The following is a 24,079-nucleotide window of genomic DNA, read 5'->3' on the forward strand; positions in this document are numbered from 1 at the left end:
TCTGTTTCAGAAGTTTTGTCGCTGATATACAGAAATGCCTTTGATTTATGCGTGTTGATTTTATATCCTGCCACTTTGCTGAATTCATTTATTAGTTCTAGTAGTTTTTTTGTAGACCCTTTTGGGTCTTCTAGGTATTGAATCATGTCACCTGCAAATAGTGATAATTTAAGTTCTTCTTTTCCTATTTTTATGCCTTTAATTTCTTTCGTCTAATTGCTCTGGCCAGTGTTTCGAGAACTATATTGAATAGAAGTGGTGATAGAGGGCATCCCTGTCTTGTTCCAGATTTTAGAGGGAATGCCTTTAATTTTTCTCCATTCAGAATGATGCTAGCCTGAGGCTTAGCATAGATAGCTTTTACTATGTCGAGGTAAGTTCCTGTTATTCCTAGTTTTTCTAATGTTTTGAACATAAAGGGATGCTGTACTTTGTCGAATGCTCTTTCTGCGTCTATCGAGATGATCATATGGTTCTTATCTTTAAGACTATTGATGTGGTGTATAACATTTATTGATTTCCGTATATTGAACCAACCTTGCATCCCAGGTATGAATCCTACTTGATCATGGTGCACAATTTTTTTGATGTGCCTTTGTATCCGATTCACCAGAATTTTATTGAGGATTTTTGCATCTAGGTTCTTCAGAGTTATTGGTCTGTAGTTTTCTTTCTTTGAGGTGTCTTTGTCTGGTTTCGGAATCAGGGTGATGTTGGCCTCATAGAATGAATTTGGCAGAGCTCCCTCTTTTTCTATTTTCTGAAATAACTTGAAAAGTACTGGTAATAATTCTTCTTTAAAGGTTTTGTAAAACTCCGCTGTATACCCATCTGGTCCTGGGCTTTTCTTGGTTGGTAGTCTTTTGATTGCTTCTTCTATTTCATCCATTGTTATAGGTCTGTTTAAGTTGTGAGTATCCTCCTGACTCAGTCTGGGCAAATCATATGACTTAAGAAATTTATTGATGTCTTCACTATCTTCTATTTTATTGGAATATAGGTTTTCAAAATAATTTCTAATTGTCTTCTGTATTTCTATAGCATCTGTTGTGATATTGCCTTTTTCATCCCGTATGTCAGTAATTTGAGTTCTCTCTCTTCTTCCCTTCGTTAGCATGGCTAAGGGTCTGTCGATCTTATTTATTTTTTCGAAGAACCAACTTTTAGTTTTGTTAATTTTTTCAATAGTTTCTTTTGTTTCAATTTCGTTGATTTCTGCTCTGATTTTAATTATTTCTTGCCTTCTGCTACATTTGCTGTTGTTTTGCTCTTCCTTTTCTAGGGCTTTGAGATGAAGTCTGAGCTCATTTATTTGTTGGTTTTTCCTTTTTTGGGGGAATGACCTCCAGGCGATGAATTTCCCTCTTAAAACTGCTTTCATTGTGTCCCATAGATTCCGATATGTTGTGTCTGTATTTTCATTTATCTGTAAGAATTTTTTGATTTCCTCCTTTATGTCTTCTGTAACCCATTGATCATTCAGTAACATATTGTTCATTTTCCATGTGATGTAGGATTTTTCCTTCCGTCTTTTATCATTGATTTCCAGTTTCATTCCATTATGATCAGATAAAATGCATGGTATTATCTCCACCCCTTTATATTTACTGAGGTTTGCCCTACGGCATAATATATGGTCTATTTTTGAGAAGGATCCATGTACTGCTGAGAAAAAAGTATATCCACTTGATGATGGTTGATATATTCTATATATGTCAGTTAAGTCAAGGTTATTGATTGTGTTATTGAGTTCTGTAGTTTCTTTATTCAACTTTTGTTTGGAGGATCTGTCCAATGGTGAGAGAGGTGTGTTGAAGTCACCCATAATTATTGTGTTGTGGTCTATTTGATTCTTGAACTTGAGGAGAATTTGTTTTATGAACGTCGCAGCACCATTATTTGGTGCATAAATATTGGTGATTGTTATGTCTTGCTGGTGAATGATTCCTTTTAACAGTATATAATGTCCTTCCTTATCCCTTTTGATTAACTTAGTCTTGAAGTCGATTTTATTCAATATGAGGATGGCCACCCCTGCTTGCTTACGAGGACCGTGTGCGTGGTATATTTTTTCCCAACCTTTCACCTTCAGCCTGTGTATGTCTTTTCCAATCAGATGTGTCTCCTGGAGGCAGCATATTGTTGGATTTGTTTTTTTAATCCATGTTACCAGCCTATGTCGCTTTATTGGAGAGTTTAAGCCATTAACGTTTAGAGTTACTATTGATATATGGTTTGTACTTCCAGCCATGTTTGATTATTTATCTTCTTTTTTTTTTTTTTTTAATTAGTTTGTTTCTCCATGATTAGCTTTCCCCCCGCCCTCTGTCTTTACAGAGGCACTTCCCACTGATGGTTTTGGTTATTGTTTTTCATTTCTTCCTCGTGTAGTGTTTTGCTCAAGATGCTTTGCAATGCTGGTTTTCTGGCTGCAAATTCTTTTAGCTTTTGTTTATCATGAAAGATTTTTATTTCGTTGTCATATCTGAAGCTTAATTTTGCTGGATACTGAATTCTTTGTTGGCATCCATTGTCTTTCAGTGTTTGAAATACGTTGTTCCAGGATCTTCTCGCTTTCAGCGTCTGAGATGAAAAATCCGTTGTTAACCTTATTGGTTTACCCCTGAATGTAATCTGCCTCCTTTCTCTTGTAGCTTTTAATATTTTCTCTTTGTTCTGTATATTGGATATCTTCATAACAATGTGTCTTGGCATTGGTCTACTGTGATTTTGTGAGCTCGGTGACCTGAATGCATCTACAATTTGTATATCCGTTTCCTTTTTTATTTCTGGAAAGTTTTCTGTAATTATTTCATTCAGCAGGTTACTCATTCCCTTGGTTTGAATCTCTGTACCTTCCTCTATCCCGATGACTCGTAAGTTTGGTTTTTTTATATTATCCCATATCTCTTGGATGTTTTTCTCGTGATTTTTTACCAGCCTTTCTGAGTTGGCTAGACTCTTTTCAAGATGATATATTTTGTCTTCATTATCTGATGTTCTGGCTTCTACTTGCTCCACTCTGTTAGTGATACTCTCAATTGAGTTTTTAATTTGGTTTATCGTTTCCTTCATTTCTAGAATTATTGTTTGGTATTTTTTTTATAATCTCAATCTCCTGATAAAGATGCTTAACTTCTTCTTTTATCTGTCTATGTAATTCATTTTCAAAGTGTTCTTTCACTGTTTGGATTTGCTGTCTCGTATCTTCTTTAAGGTTCCATTCCATCTGTCTAAGGTATTCCTTGAGTTCTTTATATGACCATTTTTCTGCTGACTCTAGGTCCTCCTGAGTATTTAGGCTGTCCTTCATTGTTTGTACTCCTTTTCTTCCTTGCTTTTTTATGCTGCTCATGTTACTTCTTGTTCTGTTTGACTGCTGAGTTACTGTTTACTCTTATAGATTTATTTGATGCTTGAGAGGAAAGATATTAGAAGGGAAGGGAAGAAGTCACTAAAGAGAATGAGAGTAGGCAGGTAGAATTCAAGGAAGGGGGAATAAGAAAATTGAAAAGAAATGAAAAGACAACTTTCTGATTTTCAATGTATTTATTCAATAAATATGCATTAATTATCTCCTATATACTAGGCACTAGAAAAACATGAAGAAAACAACATGCTTACTTTTGTGGAGTTTTAAATCTTTTTCTTTTTGAAATAGGGTCTGACCCTGTTGCCTAAGTTGGTCTCAAACCTCTAAACTCAAGCATTACCTAGCTTGGTCTTGAATTTCTACATTCAAGTGCTCCTCCTGCCTCAGCATCTTGAGTGACGGGGATTACACAGGCATGTACCACTGGGCCTGGTTTTGCATTTTTATTTTTATTTTTTTTTTTAGTTTGAAGACACTTTATTAAACAATTGTGGGTGCTGCTGCCTATCTTTTAAAAATGAAAAATGCATTTCAATAAAACAAATATACACTGAAGAAAGTTGCTGAATCCTTTTATAGATATTTTATATTGATTTACTAATTTCTATGACCAATTTATAACTTATTTAAAATTAAAAATTTTTTGCACCATTTTTAAAATTTTTTGTTATTCATGAAGCGCATGTAGGATTATGTAACAAGCCCTTATACACTGATTAACCTAGTTCCACAAAATTATCAAATATTTGGCTTCATTTGCTTCATCCATTCTTTTTTGATGGTTGTTGAATCACAAGTACGTTTCTCTTATGGACTCTTTCTTATGTAATTATAATTCAGTTATTACCATATGATACCCAGTCCAGCTCAATATTCCCCAATTTGCTAAACTGATAACATTTTATAGTTGTTTTGGGGGATATCAGGCACATATATGTATTATGTTTAGTTATGTATTAAGTCTCTTTTCCACAGGAGAGCCCCCTCCTTTTACCTTGCCAATGATTTTATAACAGAACTTATGTAGTGTTTTATTTATTTCTCATTATTTAATTGGAATGTTTTAAGAGGAAAATAAGCTTTTCTTCTACTCAGATAGAAAACTTATGACACCAATATGTCATGTATGTTTTTTCACACCAGCCAGTTTTTCATTTCTTACCAGACACTGTTGGGGTGTCCTGGAGTTTAATGTAATTCTAGCACTATCTGCCCAGAGTTAGCACAGACCTCAACTGTGCCACCCAATTAAGAAGTCTGTTCCAAATCCATACTTTCCCAAGACCTCCTCTCTAGATTTGATAATTTCCTAGCATGGTTCACAGAATTCAGAGAAACAAATACTTATGCTTACTATGCTTACTAGTCTATTATAAAGGATACAACTCGGGAAGAGCCAAATTGATGCATAGGACAAGGTGTGGAGGAGGTACTTGTAGCTTTTAGGGGACCCTTCTAACACCTTGATAAGGTCACAACCCAGAAGCCCTCAAAACTTCTTCCTTATGGAGTTTCTTATGGGGATGTCATTATAGTAGATAGTGATAGATTAATTTATTGACATTCGGTGATTTAATTCAATATCCAGCTCTTCTCACCTGTCCCCTGAGGTTGGAGTTGTATATGGAAGTTCAGTCTTCTGTCACATGGTACATTCCTCTGGCAACCTGCCCTTCATCCTTGGGTGGTTTCCAAAAGTTACTTCATCAACAAACTCAAATGTGGTTGAAAAGGGACTTTGTAATAAATAACAAGAAATGCTTCTCTCACAGTATTCAAAATTCCAAGTAAAACCAAATATACCCAGCTCTTCAAATTCCTCCGTATCCAGGGGTTCCACATCTGCTAGTTCTACCAAGTAAAGATTGAAAATACTTCGTAAAAAAATTGCTTCTGTACTGAATATGTGCAGACTTTTTTTCTTGTCATTCTCTGAACAATGTAGTATAACAGTATTTACATAGTATTTACATTGTATTAGATGTCAAAAGTAATCTAGAGATGGTTTACAATATATGGGAGTTTATGCTTAAGTTATATGCAAATATTACATCATTTTTTAGAGACTTGCACATCTGCAAATTTTGGTATCTGCAGGGTGCAGAAGGTATGTAGAGGGTGTCCTAGGATTACTATATATATTTCTGTATGAGATTATTACAGGTATCATTTAACTTGGTCCAATATTCTGTTTCCTGCAAACTGGAAGTTAGTCCTAACAACTTGATTAGATTTAAGTTCACTTTTTTTTTTTTTACCCCTAAAGCAAGAAATCAGTACTTCATAAGTAATCTGTTTATTATAGTATTACATTATAGTATTACATTGCAGGTATATAATATCTAAATTGTCAATATTTTATCCATATTTTTTTGCTTTTATTTTATTGATTATGTGAAATGATAATTTTGGCATTCCGATTCTTCCTAATTTATTTTCTAGAGTTTGTATGTGAAGAAGTTTCCTTTATCAGTGAGGTTAATTTGGTTATTCTGAAAAATAGCATTTTCAGGAAAAGGGAGTATAAAGCCTTAGTTTATTTTTGGAGAGGATACCTCCAGTGTTGGGGATGGAACCCAGGAGTGTTCACTGAATTATATCCTCCCACTACCCCTCCTTTTTTTAAAGTTTGAGACAGGGTATTATTAATACTATTATTATTATTATCTTCATACATATACTTTGGATAATAATGATCATCACATTCCACCATCATTTATAACCCCATAACTCCTCACTTCCCCTCCAATCCCTCTCCCCTATCTAGAGTTCGTCTATTCCTCCCATGTTCCCTCTCCCTATCCCACTATGGATCAGCCTCCTAATATCAAAGAAAACATTTGGCATTTGTTTTTTTGGGATTGGCTAACTTCACTTAGCGTTATCTTCTCTAACTCCATCCATTTACCTGCAAATGCCATGATTTTATTCTCTTTTTATTGCTGAGTAATATTCCATTGTGTATATATGCCACATTTTTTTTTCCAATTCATCTATTGAAGGCATCTAGATTGGTTCCACAGTTTAGCTATTGTGAATTGTGCTACTGTAAATATTGATGTGGCTGTGTCCTTGTAGTATGCTGTTTTTTAGGTCCTTTGGGTATAGACCGAGGAGAGGGATAGCTGAGTCAAATGGTGGTTCCATTCCTAATTTTCCAAGAAATCTCCATACTGCTTTCCATATTGGCTGCACCAATTTGTAGTCCCACCAACAATGTATGAGTGTACTTTTTTCTCCAATCCTCGCCAACACTTACTGTTGTTTATCTTCATAATATCTGCCATTCTGACTGGAGTGAGATGAAATCTTAGATTAGTTTTGATTTGCATTTCTGTAATTGCTAGTGATGATGAACATTTTTTCATATATCCTCTTCTGAGAAGTGTCTGTTCAGGTCCTTGGCCCATTTATTGATTGGGTTATTTGGGTTTTTTTTGGTGCTTAGCTTTTTGAGTTCTTTATATACCCTAGAGGTTAGTGCTCTATCTGATGTGTGAGAGGTAAAAATTTGCTTCCAAAAGTGTAGGCTTTTGGGCTGGGGATGTGGTTCAAGTGGTAGCGCGCTCGCATGGTATGCGTGTGGCCCGGGTTCAATCCTCAGCACCACATACAAACAAAACAAAACAAAGATGTTGTGTCTGCCGATAACTAAAAAATAAAATATTAAAAAAAAAATTGACAAAACAAAAGTGTAGGCTTTCTATTCATCTCACAGATTGTTTCTTTTGCTAAGAAGAAACTTTTTAGTTTGAGTCCATCCCATTTATTGATTCTTGATTTTAATTCTTGGGCCACAGGAGTCTTATTAAGGAAGTTGGGGCCTAATCCCACATGATGGAGATTAGGGCCTACTTTTTCTTCTGTTAGAAGCAGTGTCTCTGGTTTTATTCCTAAGTCCTTGATCCGTTTTGAGTGGTTTATATAGGGGTTTATAGGGGTTTAATTTCATTTGTTGCTTATGGATTTCCAGTTTTTCCAGCACCATTTGTTGAAGAGGCTATCTTTTCTCCAATGCATGTTTTTAGCATCTTTGTCTAATATAAGATAATTGATCTATATAATGAAAATACAAAGAAAAAAGTCAAAGAAGACCTTAGATGATGATAAGATCTACCTTGCTCTTAGATAGGCAGAATTAATATTATCAAAATGACCATACTTCCAAAAGCACTATACAGATTTAATGCAATTTCTATCAAAATTCCAATGACATTCCTTATAGAAATAGAAAAGGCAGTATGAAATTCATCTGGAAAAATAAGAGATCCAGAATAGCTGAAGCAATCCGTAGCAGGAAGAGTGAAGCAGGTGGCATCACTATACCAGACCTTAAACTATACTACTGAGCAATAGTAACAAAAACATCATGAAATTGGCACCAAAATAGACTAGTGGACCAATGGTTCAGAATAGAGGACACAGAGACTAACCCACAAAATTACAATTATATTATTTTATTTATTATTTATTTTTTAGTTGTAGTTGGATATAATACCTTTAATTAATTAATTTATTTTTATGTGGTGCTGAGGATTGAACCCAGGACCTTGCCCATGATAGGCGATTGCTCTACCACTGAGCCACAACTCCAGCCCCACGACAGGGTATTATTAATGTTGCCCAGGCAGGCCTACAATTTACCAGGTATTTGGGATTGGGATAACAGGTATATGCCACCATGTCTGGTTCTTGTTTTGTTTTATTCCAGATTTTTAGAGTACAGAATTAGTGCTCTACAGTAATGCCCTTTGAGAATTTATTTTAGGTATTCTTGTATACTTAGAGTTTTTATATATTTAATGTGATTCATTTGGGTGTATTATACTGCCATGGCCAGCTGCCCTGCCATGACTGTTAATTCAGAAATCAGTGAGAGGTTATGGGGGATTGAGAAAGACAAACACATGTAGAGAGAAAGCTGGAGGGACACTGTCCTTTGATGGAGGAACAGTGACCCAGACCTAGCTTATTAGCACATTTTTATAGCTTTAATCATCAAAAGGTTCTTTGTGGGAAAGTTTCTGCAAAGGAGGCAGAGCAAAGGAGGCAGCACTGGAGAGACATTAGGGTTATCTTATTATGCTCAGAATTCTCTATCCCTGGGAGCTGGTGTCTGAACTCAAGGTCCAGACTGATATAACTCTGTGACCTTACTGGGTGTCACCATAGCAACTGGGAAATCTTGATCTGCACATTTGCACAGGAAGTTCCCAATACAAATGCAGCTATGAGGCAGTCAGAGATGATTCAAGTCACTGCTCTCCGCATTATACCTTCATGTTGACTTGTGGACACTCAATATGATCCTTTTAGTCTTTGATATAAGTTTTCATGTTTCCTGGCTTAAAATATCCTAGAATAATCTTATATATGTGCTTGACCCTCGCCCCAGTTTAGCCTCTACTCATAGTTCCTTTCAATTGGGAATGGTGGTATGAAATGGCTTCTTGCTTTTTCAATTGATAGCTTGAAATGACTGTTTCTAAAAAAAGAAAAGAAAAACTAAATACATACTGATATTTTAGGTTTTTACTTAACTACTTTTCTTTTATACTTGTATTTCCCTTCTTTTAGGTTGAAAATCTTTTTGAGTTTTTTTTTTCTTTTACCCCAGTATTAGGGATTAAACCTAGGCCTTGGCATTGTAAGGCCTATATATTGCTTAGAATTATAAAAGAAAAACAGAAAAGCTAATCCAAAAACTAATAAATGACTAACTAAAGAGGGAGGAAGAAAACAGAATAGAGGGTTGGTATGACTTCTCTAAAATAATCCTTGTTATTTATTGTTCATTTTGGAATTTATGTAAAGTTTTTAATATTGAATATTCCAAAGCAGAATTAGACCAGGCACAGTGGCTCAAGCCTATAATCCCATCTACTGCAGCGGCTGAAGCGAGAGAAACATGTCTCAATATTAAAAAATAATAAGGGCTAGGAGCTACCACTGAGCTCTACCCTGGAACTTATATTCATGGCTCCAACATCTTGATTCTTTTTTTGTTTGGTTGGTTTTAAATATTTTTTTAATTGTTGTTGGACACAATACCTTTATTTTATTTATTTTTATGTGGTGCTGAGGATTGAACCCAGTGTCTCGCATGTGCTAGCCAAGCAGTCTCCTGCTGAGCCACAACCCCAGTCCCTTAAAGACTATTGAATTAAATTTGATTTCTTTTTCCTTAAAATATTTTTCTTTGTAAATAGTCAAAAAAAAGAAAAAAGGCATTCTGAATTCATGTAGTCATGTCACCTACTTCATGCACAGTTTGATTTTGTTTATAAACTGCCTTATTTTAATTTTTCCCCTCAGTACTGGGAATAGAGTCCAGGGTATCTCTACTTTGGAACTACATTCCCAATCTTTTTTATCTAATTCCAAAATGGACAAGAAGTAACAAGGACTATTTCAGAGAATCATGTCACCACTCTATTCTGTTTTCCTCTTTTCTCTTCATATAAGCCATTTTATTTGTTTTTGGCCTAGCTTTTCTGCTTTTCTTTTATAATTCTTAGCAATACATTTTCCTTGCTTTTTTCTCTGAATAATAGATCTTAGAGATAAGTTTTATCAATAAACTATGCCATTTTAATTTTGGAGAAAAATTTTTAAGGAAAGTTGTTTTCTTTGTACCAGTCAATTTTATTTACAAATGAAATAAAATATTATACAAAATAAATTAAAGATTTGAAATAAAGATATTAATGAGCTAAATGAATGTTCCCTTGCATTGTGTGAGGTCTTTTGAAGCTCCAGAATCATTTTTAAAATCTACTTTAAGGCATTCTACTGTCATATATAACAAATTGGAATAAAAAATAAATAAATTTTAAAAATAAATAAACATAAAATGTACTTCAAGTAGAGATAACTGCATTTGATGTTTTTGTGATATCTCATATTCTCAATTTCTCAAGACAATATTTTTTTTCTTTTATTAAGCTTCAAGTGGAAATAAAGAAATCATTTCTCATATTAGTCAACATGGAGGAAAATGGCCTTACTGGTTTAAAAAAATGGGTGAGTTCTTATTCCGAATGTTAAAAATATGTATCAGGCACTAAGAATGTAGCTCAGTATCAAGATTGCCTTGATATTTTACACTTTTTTTTTTGTCTAGCATGTGTAAGGCCCTGAGTTTAATCTCTAGTGCCACTGAGGGTGGAAGGGGAGGATACTAGCTGTGATGGCACACACCTGTGGTGACAGCTACTCTGGAGGATGAGGTGGGAGGATCACTTTAGGATCACTTTAGTTTGAGACTAGCCTAGGCAACATGGCGAAGTCTTGTCTTAAAAGGAAAAATGTGTGTGTGTGTGTGTGTAGGTAGATATAGTTACAGTTATGTATTATGTTGACTAGATTTTTAATTTCTTCTTATTCAGAAAATATTCAAAAGTTGGGAAATTACACATTGAAATTGCAAGTTGTACTTAATGAAAGTAATGCAGATACCTATGCAGGAAGACCACTACCATCTAAAGCAATTAAATTCTCTGTTAAAGGTAAGGAAAACACTAATATGTAATTTTTAAATCAAGGGAAGATAAGATAATCAAATAAAAGTTGTTGGACAGTTGAGTAGCCATCTTGATTTTTAAATGGTTTTATAATTCTACTTATCATATTTTTAATTTTAAAAATGTCATTTGTTTTTTACTTTGAATTTTTACTGATAAAATGTAAAGCTGTTTTGACTTGTGACCTTTTGCATGACCTTAGGTATTTGAGGAATAAATGTATGACTTGATATGAATTTGTTTTCATCCACTTGCTATATTCCTCATATCCCTTTTAGTCATGAAACTCCTGTTTTATTTTCTAGGGATTTTTCTTAAACTATTTGATTTCCTACTCTCCTTTCTTTCTATAATATCTAATATTGTGCACACTTGTAATCCCTGTGGCTCAGGAGGCTGAGACAGAAGGATCTCAAGTTCAAAGGCAGCCTCAGCAACAGCAAGGCACTAAGCAACTCATTGAGACCCTAACTCTAAACAAAATACAGATTAGGGCTGGGGATGTGGCTCAGTGGCTGACTGCCCCTTAGCTCAATCCCCAGTACCTACCACCCCCCCCAAAAAAATCTAATATTAAGATGGTGAATCGCCTGGCAGATATACTAATTTTCTTTTTTTGAATTTTTCATCTCTTGGTTTTATTTTTCTACTTTATTTGAGATTGCCTTGATATTTTACACTTTTTTTTTAAATTGTTGATGGACCTTTATTTTATTTATTTGTATGTGGTACTGAGAATCAAACCCAGTGCCCCACACATGCCAGGCAAGCACTCTACCACTGAGCCACAACCCCACCCCTGATATTCTACACTTTTAATTGAGTTTTTTCTTTGCTGTTATTTTTTAGTTTCTAACTTTCCTTATTATCTGGTTATCTCTTTTTCCAAGCATTCTCTTACTATTTGATGGATTCACTACTTTTATTACTTCTCTGAAGCTATCAATAACATTAGGAACTTTTCTTTAATCTTATTTATTTATTTATTTTTAATTCTGTAGTTGTTGATGGACCTTTATTTTATTCATTTATTTATATGCCACGCTGAGAATTGAACCCAGTGCCTCACATGTGAGGCAAGTGCTCTACACTGAGCCACCATCCCAGCCCCAGTCTTTTTTATTTTTATTCTTTTTAGTTATTCATAATAATAGAATGTATTTTGGCAAATTATACATACACAGAGTATAACTTGTCTTTAATACTTGTTTTCTCCATGTTGCTTTTTGCCTGTTTGCTCTGTTATATGAAATGCTCTTTTATATAATTAGTCATTTGCTCACATTTAAGAATGGGGTATTTAGGAAACATGTATTTTGTTGGGGGAAATTATAAGGATTTTTAGGTCTTCTCTCTGGTCAGTTTCCTCAGAGTGGAACCTTCCAGCTTCTTCCTGGGAAAGTAACAATCTGGTTGCTAGCATTTTGGGAGCCAAGTGCAGAAGACTGTTGGCAGGGGTATCTCAAATTTAATAAATAATCTTTCAGTTGATTTTTCTATTAACTATGACACTTTTATTAGCGCTTTGTCCCTCATTCCTTAGACTTGCCCTTTTCCTTCTTCAGGGAACAAATCATCTTTTGCCAGGGATGAGGAAAATATTTGGCCCTTACTTTTAGAGATGGGGCATTTGAGATACTGTGTCTTCAGTAGACTTCAACAAATCTTCCAAATTTATTCCAATTTCACAACAGATTTATACAACCATTTCTAAGACTTTTGGGTGTCCTGGAGTGTGACTTCAATTGAGTCTCAACTTTATTGTCATCTGAGAAATTTATTTTCTTAGATTTTTCTTGTGAGACAGTTACATTTGCCCATATGTTCTTCAGCTTTCAAATTTCATTACTGTTGTCTTTAAAAAAATTTTTTTTTTAGTTATACATGGACACAATATCTTTATTTTGTTTATTTTATTTTTATGTGGTGCTGAGGATGGAACCCAGTGCCTCACATGTGTGAGGCTAATGCTCTGCCACTGAGCCACAATCCCAACCCACTATTATCTTTTTTCTTATGTGATGTTTTTGTAAATTTAGTTCCCTTAAAAAAAAAAAGTCTAAGCCGTGTGCAGTGGTATATGTTTATAATCCCAATGATTTGCAAGCCTCAGACAGGAAGATCATGAGTTCAAGCCCAGCCTCAGCAACTTTGTGAGACCCTGTCTCAAAAAAAATAAGAAACGCCTGGGGATTTAGCTCTGTGGTGAAGTACCCAGGATTTGATCCCTAGTGCCCCTCTACCCAAAACAAACAAGTCCAAAGTGTCATTAAGGGGTTTTGGACAGGACTGATTTAAGAGCCTGTGATCACCTTGTTTTCTTTAATTAGAAGGATCACTAGCAGAATTTTCTTTTTTTTAAAAGATCATTTATTTTTTGTACATAGAAATATACTATGTTCTTTTAATACAGTGAAACATATTTTAAAGTATAGATTTCCTGTAGTTTTAGCAGTTTCCTATTGATGATCCATTTAGGTTGTTTCCAGTTTTTTGGCTATAAAAGTTATTCTGTTTTATGTACATACGCTAGAATTTCTCTAGGTACAACAAATTCTCAAAAGGCTATGTAGATCGCACCAATCAACAGATGATAAGAATTTTTTTCCCACCTACTTATTTGTCAAATCCCTATGTATTTATTTAGACAAATTGGGGGGTCAGGTGATTTCTCTAATTTTTTTTTTCTTTTTGTAGTTGTAGATGGACAAAATGCCTTTATTTTTTTTTACTTTTATGTGGTGCTAAGGATCGAACCTAGCACCTCACACATGCTACTTGTCAAAACGCTTTGCCACTGAACTACAACCCCAGCCCTGATTTCTCTAATTTTGAGTTTGTGTACCTCTTCTAGCCTTTATTGGACATTGTATATCACCTGAAAGCTTATTTATTTGCATTGCCCATTTTAATAGTTTAGAGCTGTGATTCTCACATATGAGTTTGTATCTGAACCACTTAGAGTGCTTATTAAAACATTATGTTGTGCCCTCACCCCCAGTTTTTGCTTCAACATGTTTGGTGGTAGGCTGTAGCATTTGCATTTCTAATGTATCCTAGGAATGGTGAAAACTACTAGAGACCACGCTTTTAGAATAGCTGTGTTAAGGTATCAGTGGTAGAACACAAGTTTACCATGAGGCCCTAGGTTAGGTCCCCAGCACAGGGAAAAAAAAGAGAGAGAGAGAGAATAGCTGATTTATAGGAGATTTTAAATGTATTCTGAATTTTAATTCTTCATTGCATGCTTTACAAATAGTCTCTCATAATCAGCTTCTCTGTTAAACTCATCAAATCCTTTTATAGCTGTTCAGTATATTGTGTTTTGCCTTAGAAATTTTTTCTTGGGATTAAACTTAAAAACATTCTTCATCATATTCTAGTTTCTGAGATAAACATCTATTTCTACCTCTACTTTTACTTTTATATATGTTGTGTGACAAAGTTCTAATTTTACTTTCCCATATGGATTGTTAATAGTAGTTAAAATTTACACAGATTTAAAATGCCATCTTTGTCATAGTCTAACTTCCCATATATGAATGTCTGTTTCTTACCTCTAGTGAATTCTCTGATCTATGAATTTACCTTCTTTCTTTCTTTTTTAATCTTTATTTTTGTTAAAGAGGGCAAGCCAGAGAAATTTTCTTTTGGTCTTCTGGATCCTCCTTTTCGTGTTGGAGTTCCATTCAACATCCCTTTGGAATTTCAGGATGAATTTGGTCATACCAGCCAACTAATAACTGATATTCAGCCAGTTCTTGAAGCAAGGTAATTTGAAATGTTGATTTATTCGTCTTTTTATATTTGCTAACCATTCATTCTTTTTCTAAGCTTAAATTATTTCTGTGAGGTTAATTTCAATGTTGTCATTTAAAATGTTTGGTGAATTTTCTGACGTTTGGTGACTTATTTGGCCCAAACTCTCTTCTGAGACTGCAATGTCATATATAAATTTAGATCTTAATCCATTTCCTTTTGCAAGTATGATATGTCTTCCTGGCAATTTTTTTTAGTTCTTGTTTATTTAGAAGTTATGCCGTTCACACTTGATGGGATTGTAATTTATTTTGGTGTTTTAAGCAGTGAAATTGATATTTCCTGTCCCTCCTTAAAATTTGCCTGTACTTAATAGCCCTTTTGAATGATATAATTGCCCTATATCAAAAAAATAGCTCTTAATAGTATGTCACTTGATGTCATTGAATATGTTCATTATTTCCTATTACCTTTTTTTGAGATGCTTAGTAAGAAATTCCTGAAAAAAGAGTCTTAAGAGGATAACTTGTGATTCTAAGCAGTTGTTTATTTATAAAACATAATAATAATAATATCAATTATTTATTTTTGCATTAGCTGCCAAAATTCTCTTTTTGTACCCATTTCTTGTTTTATTTTTATGATGCTAGGGCTCAAACCTAAATAAAGCCTTATGCATGCTAGGCAAGTACTCTACCTCTAAGCTTACAACCCCAGGCCTGTGCCATCTTTTCATGTATACTTCCTTTTATTGTCTCTATGTATTTTTCCCCTTGTGGTGGAACGTTTCACTTTTAGTTATTTGAACATGTATTATATTCTAGGTACCTGGTAGCTAAAATAATAGAAATGAATAAAAAGGACATTTGCCTTCCAGAAGCTCATACACTAGTGAAATAGAGCTATATCTAGAATATGCCTTGGTGAAATTCTTGAAAAGCAATATCTACTTATAAAAGAAAATCAGAATGAATTTTTTGTTGTTTTATGTTCCTTCAAGTTGCAAAAGGTCATTTTTTTTGTCTTTTTGACATATTATATTCATTTGAATATTAAATAGCACTGGAAGATTTCAATAAACATGTATTTTTAAATAATAAAACAGTAAAGGTATCTAATTACAAATGAATAATATTTAAAACATCTTTAAAAGATTTTTTTTTTTTTAGTTGTAGATGGACACAATATTTTATTTATTTTTATGTTGTGCTAAGGATTGAACCCAGTGCCTCACACATGCTAGGCAAGCACTGTACCACCAAGCCACAACCACAGCCCACAAATGATAATATTAATGCATTCATCTATACCTCTTGTCTTTTATAACTTCACTTTATCTATGGTAGGATACTCTTATTTATGAAGTCTTCCTCATATATACACACATAGTGATAGTTAAGATTTTGGACATTTAAAAATGTCTTGGTGACATGATAGTGTGAATTTATCTTCAAGAGAGGATGACTATTAAATGGGTGGGTTCCTTGTTTTCAGAGTTATTTAATTTTTTAAATAAATTATTCATGTATATGCCTTAAAGAATCAAGTTAAGTCAATAAGTCAATGGGCATGGTGGCACATGTCTACAATCCTAAGGATTCAAAAGGCTGAGGCAGGAGAATCACAAGTTCAAGGCCAGCCTGGGCAATTTAGCAAGACCTTGTATCAAAATTAAAATTAAAAACCCAGTCAGTATTTTCCCAGTACTGAGGGGGGAAAAAACCCCAAAGGTCTCCCCTCCCTTTCTACTTTAACCATGATTTACTTCTCAGAGAACCTCTTTCAGCTTTCTTGCTTGATTCTTCTGATTATTACCGTATTTCTAAGTAAATTTTATATTGGTCCTTGATTCTTCAGTTTTAGGTGTTATCTCTACTTAATGGCTATGGAAGATTAGGACATACTGTCTTATTGTCACCTCCTTTAAAATAAGTATCTCTCTTGTTTCCTCTTTCTTTAGTGAAGTTATATTCTGGTTTGATCAATATTTAGTATTTACTATATAATAGTAATATAAATTCTAGTCAGTGTTACTACTGTGTTGTTACTGTACTTTTTTGTTGTTGTTGTTTCCTAAGCTTATTACAGATTAAACCATAAACTCTGAAATTGTCTTTTACAATTGTCTAGTTTCTTTTCAAAATATTTAGATGTAGCCAGGCTTGGGACACACACCTGTAGTCTCAGCAACCCAGGAGACTTGAGTGAGGAGGATTGCAAGCTCAAGGACAACCTCAGTAACTTAGCAAGATTCTGTCAATAATAATAATAATAATAATAATAAAAAAAGAAGTACCTCTGGATTCAATCCCCAGAACTGGGAGGGGAGAGGGAAGTACATTTTAGGTACACAGATAGTCCATTGGCTTCATATCCTTGGAGACGGTTCCCTTTGAGCATGTGATAAGGACTAGTCTGGAGTAAATGTTTCTATGCTTTGACAGTTTTCTTTCTGTACTCTTCTTCCATTTTCATCCAGGGGACTTCCTTTGTCTGTCTTCTGTGTTTGGGAAATAATTAAACCAAAAAAACCTTTTCCTAACCTAGAAAACTTCTTAACAAAGGTAGAAGAGAAAGAAAAAAGTTATATACATAACATTAAACCAGCATGTGACCAAAGCAGCCAAGCTGAAGAGATTTGTAGCCCAGTTTGGTGGCACATTGCTATAATCCCAGCAGCTAGGGGGATGAAGGGGAGTGGCTGAGACAGAAGGATTGCAGGTTCAAAGCCAGTCAGCAACTTAGTAAGACTGTAAGCAACCTAGTGAGACACTTGTCTCAAAATTAAATTAAAATAGTTGCTGGGGATGCGGCCTGAGGTTAAGCACCTCTAATTCAATCTCTGCTACCAAAAACAACAACCACCACCAAAAAAAAAAAAAAAAATCAGATTTGTGAATACAAAGAAATCTTACCCACCCCACCTGCCCTTTGTTGGTGGTACCTAGGTATTCATCCATGCGAGTAAAGGTCTTTTGAGACAGGATCTGACTGAGCTGCACAGGCGGGCTTTGAACTACTGATCTTCCTGCCTTAGCCTCTCATGGAGCTGGGATTAGATGTATGGGATTAGATGTATTAGATGAATTTTACTCTTAAGAGGAATACAACCCATTACATTCATGCTTTCAAGAGAAAATTGTTAAAATTTGTGGCATCTTTATGACATGAGGTAGGATTTGCAATTTGGAGTCACAAAACAGTTGAAATTCATCCCATATTCTCCCAGACTAATGGAAAGTGGGACATTATCTTCTTTCATTACGTTTCAAGGAGATGGTTGTTGGTGCTTAAAGAAATACTCCAGAGTTGTGAAACTATATTAGTTATATTTTATTTAGCATTTAGATCCTTTCATGGATCTCCAATATTTAAAAAAAAAACACCTCATGCCCCTTTGTATTTGCTGAAGCACATCCTTCCTTGGTTTCCTGAGGAAAGGGTTCATGTGAAGTAAAAATTCTTCTGTGAAATGTTTTTCTTTTATCCTGATATGATTGATTAAATTACAAGTCAGAAACTTTTTCCATCAGAATTATAAAAGCATTATACTTGATTCATTTTTACTTGATAGCATCCCTGATAAATTTAAACGTATTTTTGTTCCTTTTACATGTTTCCTGTTCTTTCTCTCTCAAAGCTTATAAAATCTACTTTTCATTCTCAGTTTCATTCACTGTGAAATTTTACAGTGATTTGTCTTTTTATAGGTCTCTTACTTTTTTTTTAAGTACTTTATTCTGATCATCTGTCATCCTGTTTTCTCTTTGTAGGATCCTCATTTATTGAATATTGGACCTTCTGGGACGACTCTCTGATTTTCTTAATTTTGTCAATCATTTTATATTTGTATTTTCTGACGGATTTTCTCAACTTATCTGTATACCCTTTCCATTGAGAATTTTTCTTTTTGATTTCCAAGAATTTGTCCTGGTTTTCTGAATGTTATTTTAAAGAGCCTATTCTTGTTTTATGAATGTAATGTTTTTTCACTCATAAGTAAATGGTAGATTTTTTATCTATACAGATACTGTTTTCCCCAAGTTAGTTGCTTTTTATTTTTTTTTCCTACTCTCTTTTCTTCAGATATATGGTAGTCATTGACCATCTGCTTGTAAATAAGTAATTCTTTTTTATTTGTTTTTTGCCACACTGAGGATTGAACACAATGCCTCATATATGTCAGGCAAGCGATCTACCATTGAACCACATCCCCAGCCTAATAAATAGAGAATTGAAATGAGGATGGATGAATCTGGAAGTAGAAGTTATTGAACTGGTAGCTCCACTATGGGATTATCTGTCTGGGGAACTTTGTTGGGAATAAGGAAGAACCTGGTTGTGAGTCTTTAGGTCTTTTTTCACCCCTTGGGCTGGGTAGTTTCCTTAAAGAAAAATCTTTGATCTCTGTAATTCCAAGCCAGTCAAAGAACAGAGCTAGAGTGGGAATTGGATAAATGGGGGGTTTTCAGAATCTACATGCATTCATTTAGAATTATCCTTTCCATTCCTTTTTCTCTCCTTCAGTTAATCTGCTGCTCCTAGTTTATCAATCTTTGATTTTAACCTTTTCAAAGAGCAGTCTTCCAGTCATCTGCCAGAGGTGGAGAGGGGAAATTTAGGATCTAAACTTTCATGACTTTCTTTTCTTTTCTTTTTTTAAGTTGTGGATGAATGTTTTTTTGTGTGTTTTTTTTTTGGTATTTATTTATATTTATGTGGTGCTGATAGTCGAACCCAGTGCCTCACACATGCTAGGCAAGCACTCTACCACTTAGCCACACCCCCAGCCTTCACTCTTTAATGTTATCCTTTACTCCAGCTTCTAAAGACTCCTAGTACTACCAGTTCCTGAGTGGTACCTGGAAATTAATTCCCCTTGTCTATCCTATGTTTTAGCAAATAAGATTTGCTGTCCTTAGCCGTGCATGTTGGCACAAGACCGTAATCCCAGAGGCTTGGGGGACTGAGGCAGTAGGATTGTGAGTTCAAAGCCAAGTCTGTAACTTAGTGAGATCTGATCTCAAAATAAAAAGGTCTAGAATGTGGCTCAGTGTTAAGTACCCCTGGGTTCATTCCTTGGTACTCAAAAAAGAAGAAGAAGAAGATTTGGTGTCCTTGTTTTTTTTTTTTTTCTACCTTTTCCTTATGTTTGCTTTTAATAATAAATAAAAGAAATCCTTTGCTTTCAATATTAGTGAGATTTTAAGAGACAATGAAAATAGATGTGTTTAACATGCTAACCTTTCCTAGAGAGTTATTATCTTGTATGGCACTTTTACTTTTTTTTTTTTTTTTTTTTTTTTCTTCAAACAAGGCTTATTGTTAAATATAAATCATGGGAATCAGAGTTTTGGACTAGGGTTCTGCTGTAGGCCCCAACAATCCAAGCTAAATATCAAAATGGAGTTATTCATCTTAAAGTCCCAGTCAACAAGTGATCTAAATTTCTGAGAAACTAGGATTAGAGAGACTACCATCCACATTTCCCATGCAAGCCTGTTTAAATTGGCATGATAATGAAGTTCCTTTGATCATAATCCTCACACAAAAAAAGTAACAGGAAATAATCTGATGTTAACTAGTTATTTCTCCATCATTCTGTCTTCTTATCCTTTTCCTACAGGGAAAGTAACTTGCCTTTTATTTTTGTTTCTGCTTGCTTTATTCCTTGTCTACAAAATCAGCCTCCTCTGCTGTGCTTATTGGAACACTTATTTTGTTGGAATGAAACAAATAGAATGAAGGTGTTGCCTACCTACAATCAAATATAAAGTCAATTAAGATCCTTAAATTGGGGCTGGGATTGTGGCTCAGTGGTAGAGCGATCACCTAGCACTGGCAGGACCTGGGTTCGATCCTCAGCACCACATAAAAATAAAGACATTGTGTTGTGTCCATCTCCACCTAAAAATTAAATATTTTAGAAGAAAAGATCCTTAAATTGTTGTCATTTTTAAATCTTCCAGTCTATTCAAAAGTACTGATATTATATTTAAAATGCTGTAGAAAAAATTAGGCCTTTTCCTCCATCGTGGTATATTTTTTATTTTTTTTCCCCTTTTCTTACCTGAGAGTAAAATGTTAGTCAATAGGTCTACATGTGGTTGGTTGAAGCTGACTTAGGAATCAAGTTGCTCATAACAGTAGATTAGGGGACCTCTCCATATATTTTAACCAGCTTATATCATGACAAGACTCTGGTTATTTAGACTTTTTCTAAAATTGCCAATAATTTTAATAGGTTCCAAAAATTCTCCAAAATTCAGCTGGATGACAGATTTCAAAGAATTCATAACAAATGCTCAAGATATCCTTAACCTGAGTTTAAATTTTTTACTGTGTTTATCTATGCTTATAAATGCTTGCTGGATCAGTTTTCTGTGGGAGCCAGGTGTAGTAGTACGTACCTATAATCCCAGCTACTCAGGAGGCTGTAAGATCAAGACTAGCCAGGGCAACTTAGTGAGACACCCCGTTTGAAAATAAAAAATAAAAGACTTTGGGTTGTAGCTTAGTGTTAGCGCACCCTTAGTTCAATCCCTAGTACCATCAAATAAATTGGTTAATTAAATAAAAATTGAAAATGTGGGATTTAAGGATCTTAATTGACTTTATATTTGATTGTAGGTAGGCAACACTTCATTCTATTTGTTTCATTCCAACAAAATAAGTGTTCTGTTTATTACCTCTTATTTTAATATTATTTTGTTATTTCAGCACAGTGGTGCATGCCTGTAATCCTAGCCACCCCGGAGACTAAGGCAGTAGGATCGAAAGTTCGAAGCCAGCCTCAGCAAAAACAAGGCATTATAAGCAACTCAGGGAGACCCTGTCTCTAAATAAATACAAAATAGGGCTGGGCATGTGGCTTAGTGGTTGAGTGCCCCTGAGTTCAATCCCCAGTACCTAAAAATAAAAATAAATAAAAGATCTAAGGATGTGACTCAGTGGTTAAGCACTCCTAATACCAAGAAAAAAATTATTTATTACAAAAATGAATTAAACATGCCAATGTCATATTTGTACCTTATTTTCATAGGTAATAGAGGAGAACTTTTAAAAATACTTATTTTTTTCCAGTGGTTTATCTTTACATTATGAAGAAATAACCAAAGGACCAAATTGTATAATTCGTGGTGTTACAGTTAAGGGTCCTGTAAATTCTTGTCAAGGCAAGGTAAGCATTATACATAAATGTTATAATACTTGTCATTTGTTTCTTCTATAGTAAAAATGAAATTGGAAATTTAATATCAAATGAGCTGTTTTTGTAAACACTAGACAGTATTATTGAGTTGTTAGGAATTAATTAGCATCATGTCACTTTACTTACTAGTTTTATTTTTAAGAAAAATTGGCACCATCATTACTGTAGTTTTTTAAAATTTGTGAATTAGATGTTATTCTACTGTCTTTATCTTCATTTTTTTCAACAGTTATCCAGTGGAACGTTGTTTTTTTCTCTTTTTCTGTTCATTTTATAGTATTTTTTCTTACAACAAAAATGATAGAAGTCTGAGAAACTTAAGCTTATGCCTTTAAATGTAATTGGTTTGGTATTCAGGTGAAGGTATTTGGTTAGGGATATGGTTAAGAAAGGAAAATACATAAATTACATAAGGTACCTTTTCAATTAGGTCTGTACAGTAGCTATTAGAGACTATTGTAGCTAATACCTTAAATAATTTATTACCTTTTTAAATACTATATCATTTACCTTTAGTATATACTTAAAATTATTCCTATTAGATGGGGCTATCCCTACCAGACTGGGCACGGTGGGGCAGGAGGATTGTGAGTTCAAAGCCAGCTTTAAGCCCCTAAGCAACTGAGTGAGACCCTCTCTCTAAATAAAACATAAAAATGGGGTAGGGATGTGGCTGAGTGGTTAAGTGCTTCTGGGTTAAATCCTGGGTACTGCTCCTCTTCCCCACCCCCAGTATGATTTTCAAAAGAGCATGTTGGGATTGGGGGTATATATAGCTCAGTGGTAGAGTAGCATGTATAAAGCCTGGGTTCAATTCCCAACCATGGAAAAATAAAATAAATTTTAAATAGAGCATGTGAATTTCTTCATGTATTGCAGACAGTACATCCCCAATCAGAAATGTTCCGATATCTGAAGCTTTTTGAAGCATATATGATGTCACAATGTAGAAAATTCCACACCTGACCTCAATTGATAGATTATAGTGAAAACATGAGCACACGAAAAACACTGTATAAAATTATCTTCAGACTATGTATATAAGGTGTACATGAAACGTAAATGAATTTTGTGTTTAGACTTGGATCTCATCCCTCTTTATGTATATGCAAATATTTCAAAATACAAAACACTTTGGTCCCAAGCATTTGGATAAGGGATTCAACTTAGTATATACTATTTTGTAGCTAAGTTGCCTGGTCTAGCCTCATCTTACAAGTAACTGGGAGCACAAGCACGTGCTGCACATCTTTCTGAATTAAAGTTTTCCAGAAATAGAAACTCATGACACATTTAAACTTTAGTAATATAAACTTGCTAAAAAAATATTACTATATTTAAAAAACTTTTATTTTTAAATAGCTTTAGATTTTCAGAGGAGTTTAAATATAGTAGTTATATAGAGAGTTACTCTATAAACATCTTTAAAAACTTCATATTTATCAATGACAGAAAGTTAACACTGATATAATTAAGAGAACTACAGTCTTTATTCAAATGTATCAAGTAATTAGTAATTTTTTGTTCAGAATCTAATCTAATACTACACTACATTTAGGAATTTCTAGATTTTTTTCTACTTATTAAATTTCTCATTTTTGTAATATCTTTGATTGAAATAATTATTCACAGTTGACTTTTTGATTTTAAAGACACTTGTCTACAAGAAAGCCAGATAAATCAAATTTTCCCTTTTGAGTCTCTTGCATATATATGATAACATTAGCAAATAGATTTCTATAATGATAAGGAAATAAAAGTAAAAAACAAATCAGAATTGAGACAATGAACCAAGTATGTATTTGAATTTGGTTTAATTTTTTTCTGGTATTTTCAGTTTCTTTTTTATATGTTATATTTTAATGATACAGAATTCAATTAGTGTCACTGTGGCATATTTGTACATGTAAATAAAGGAATTTGATTTATATTGAGTTTAATTTTTTTCATTTTTTTTTCCCCCAACAGAATTTTAACCTGAAGGTTATTCTGCCAGGTTTAAAAGAAGACTCACAGATTTTGAAAATTAGATTACTACCTGGTAATATTTTAAGAAATATATCTAATAACTTATTTTAAATGATATTCTTAAAACTTGTGATGATACTAGAAAGTTGGAGTTTGGGGCAGGTTGATAATGATATAAATCTTGAAAATACATTTGGATTGTCAAATAGCACTGACAGAAATGACCAGTAAAAAGGAAAACATGTA

At 34.0% G+C, this 24,079-nt stretch overlaps 1 protein-coding gene across 5 annotated transcripts in view; it reads left to right on the forward strand.

Annotated features, from left to right (window-relative positions):
• Smchd1 (structural maintenance of chromosomes flexible hinge domain containing 1) overlaps positions 1-24,079 on the forward strand; it is a 151,290-nt gene that overhangs the window by 52,706 nt on the left and 74,505 nt on the right. For all 5 annotated transcript variants that reach the window (XR_009228878.1, XR_009228879.1, XM_046467441.2 and 2 more), the window contains 5 exons: positions 10,319-10,396; positions 10,762-10,881; positions 14,523-14,667; positions 21,739-21,835; positions 23,834-23,906. Coding sequence is in view for 3 of the 5 variants with exons in the window: in XM_046467441.2 (XP_046323397.1) it covers positions 10,319-10,396; positions 10,762-10,881; positions 14,523-14,667; positions 21,739-21,835; positions 23,834-23,906 (513 nt within the window). In the remaining 2 variants the exon portion in view is untranslated. The remainder of the gene's footprint in view (positions 1-10,318; positions 10,397-10,761; positions 10,882-14,522; positions 14,668-21,738; positions 21,836-23,833; positions 23,907-24,079) is intronic.

Source organism: Marmota monax, unplaced genomic scaffold (genome assembly GCF_021218885.2).
Source record: "Marmota monax isolate L192 unplaced genomic scaffold, Marmota_monax_Labrador192_F-V1.1 WCK01_AAM20220418_F8-fsc00103, whole genome shotgun sequence".
NCBI classification, from domain to species: domain Eukaryota; kingdom Metazoa; phylum Chordata; class Mammalia; order Rodentia; family Sciuridae; genus Marmota; species Marmota monax.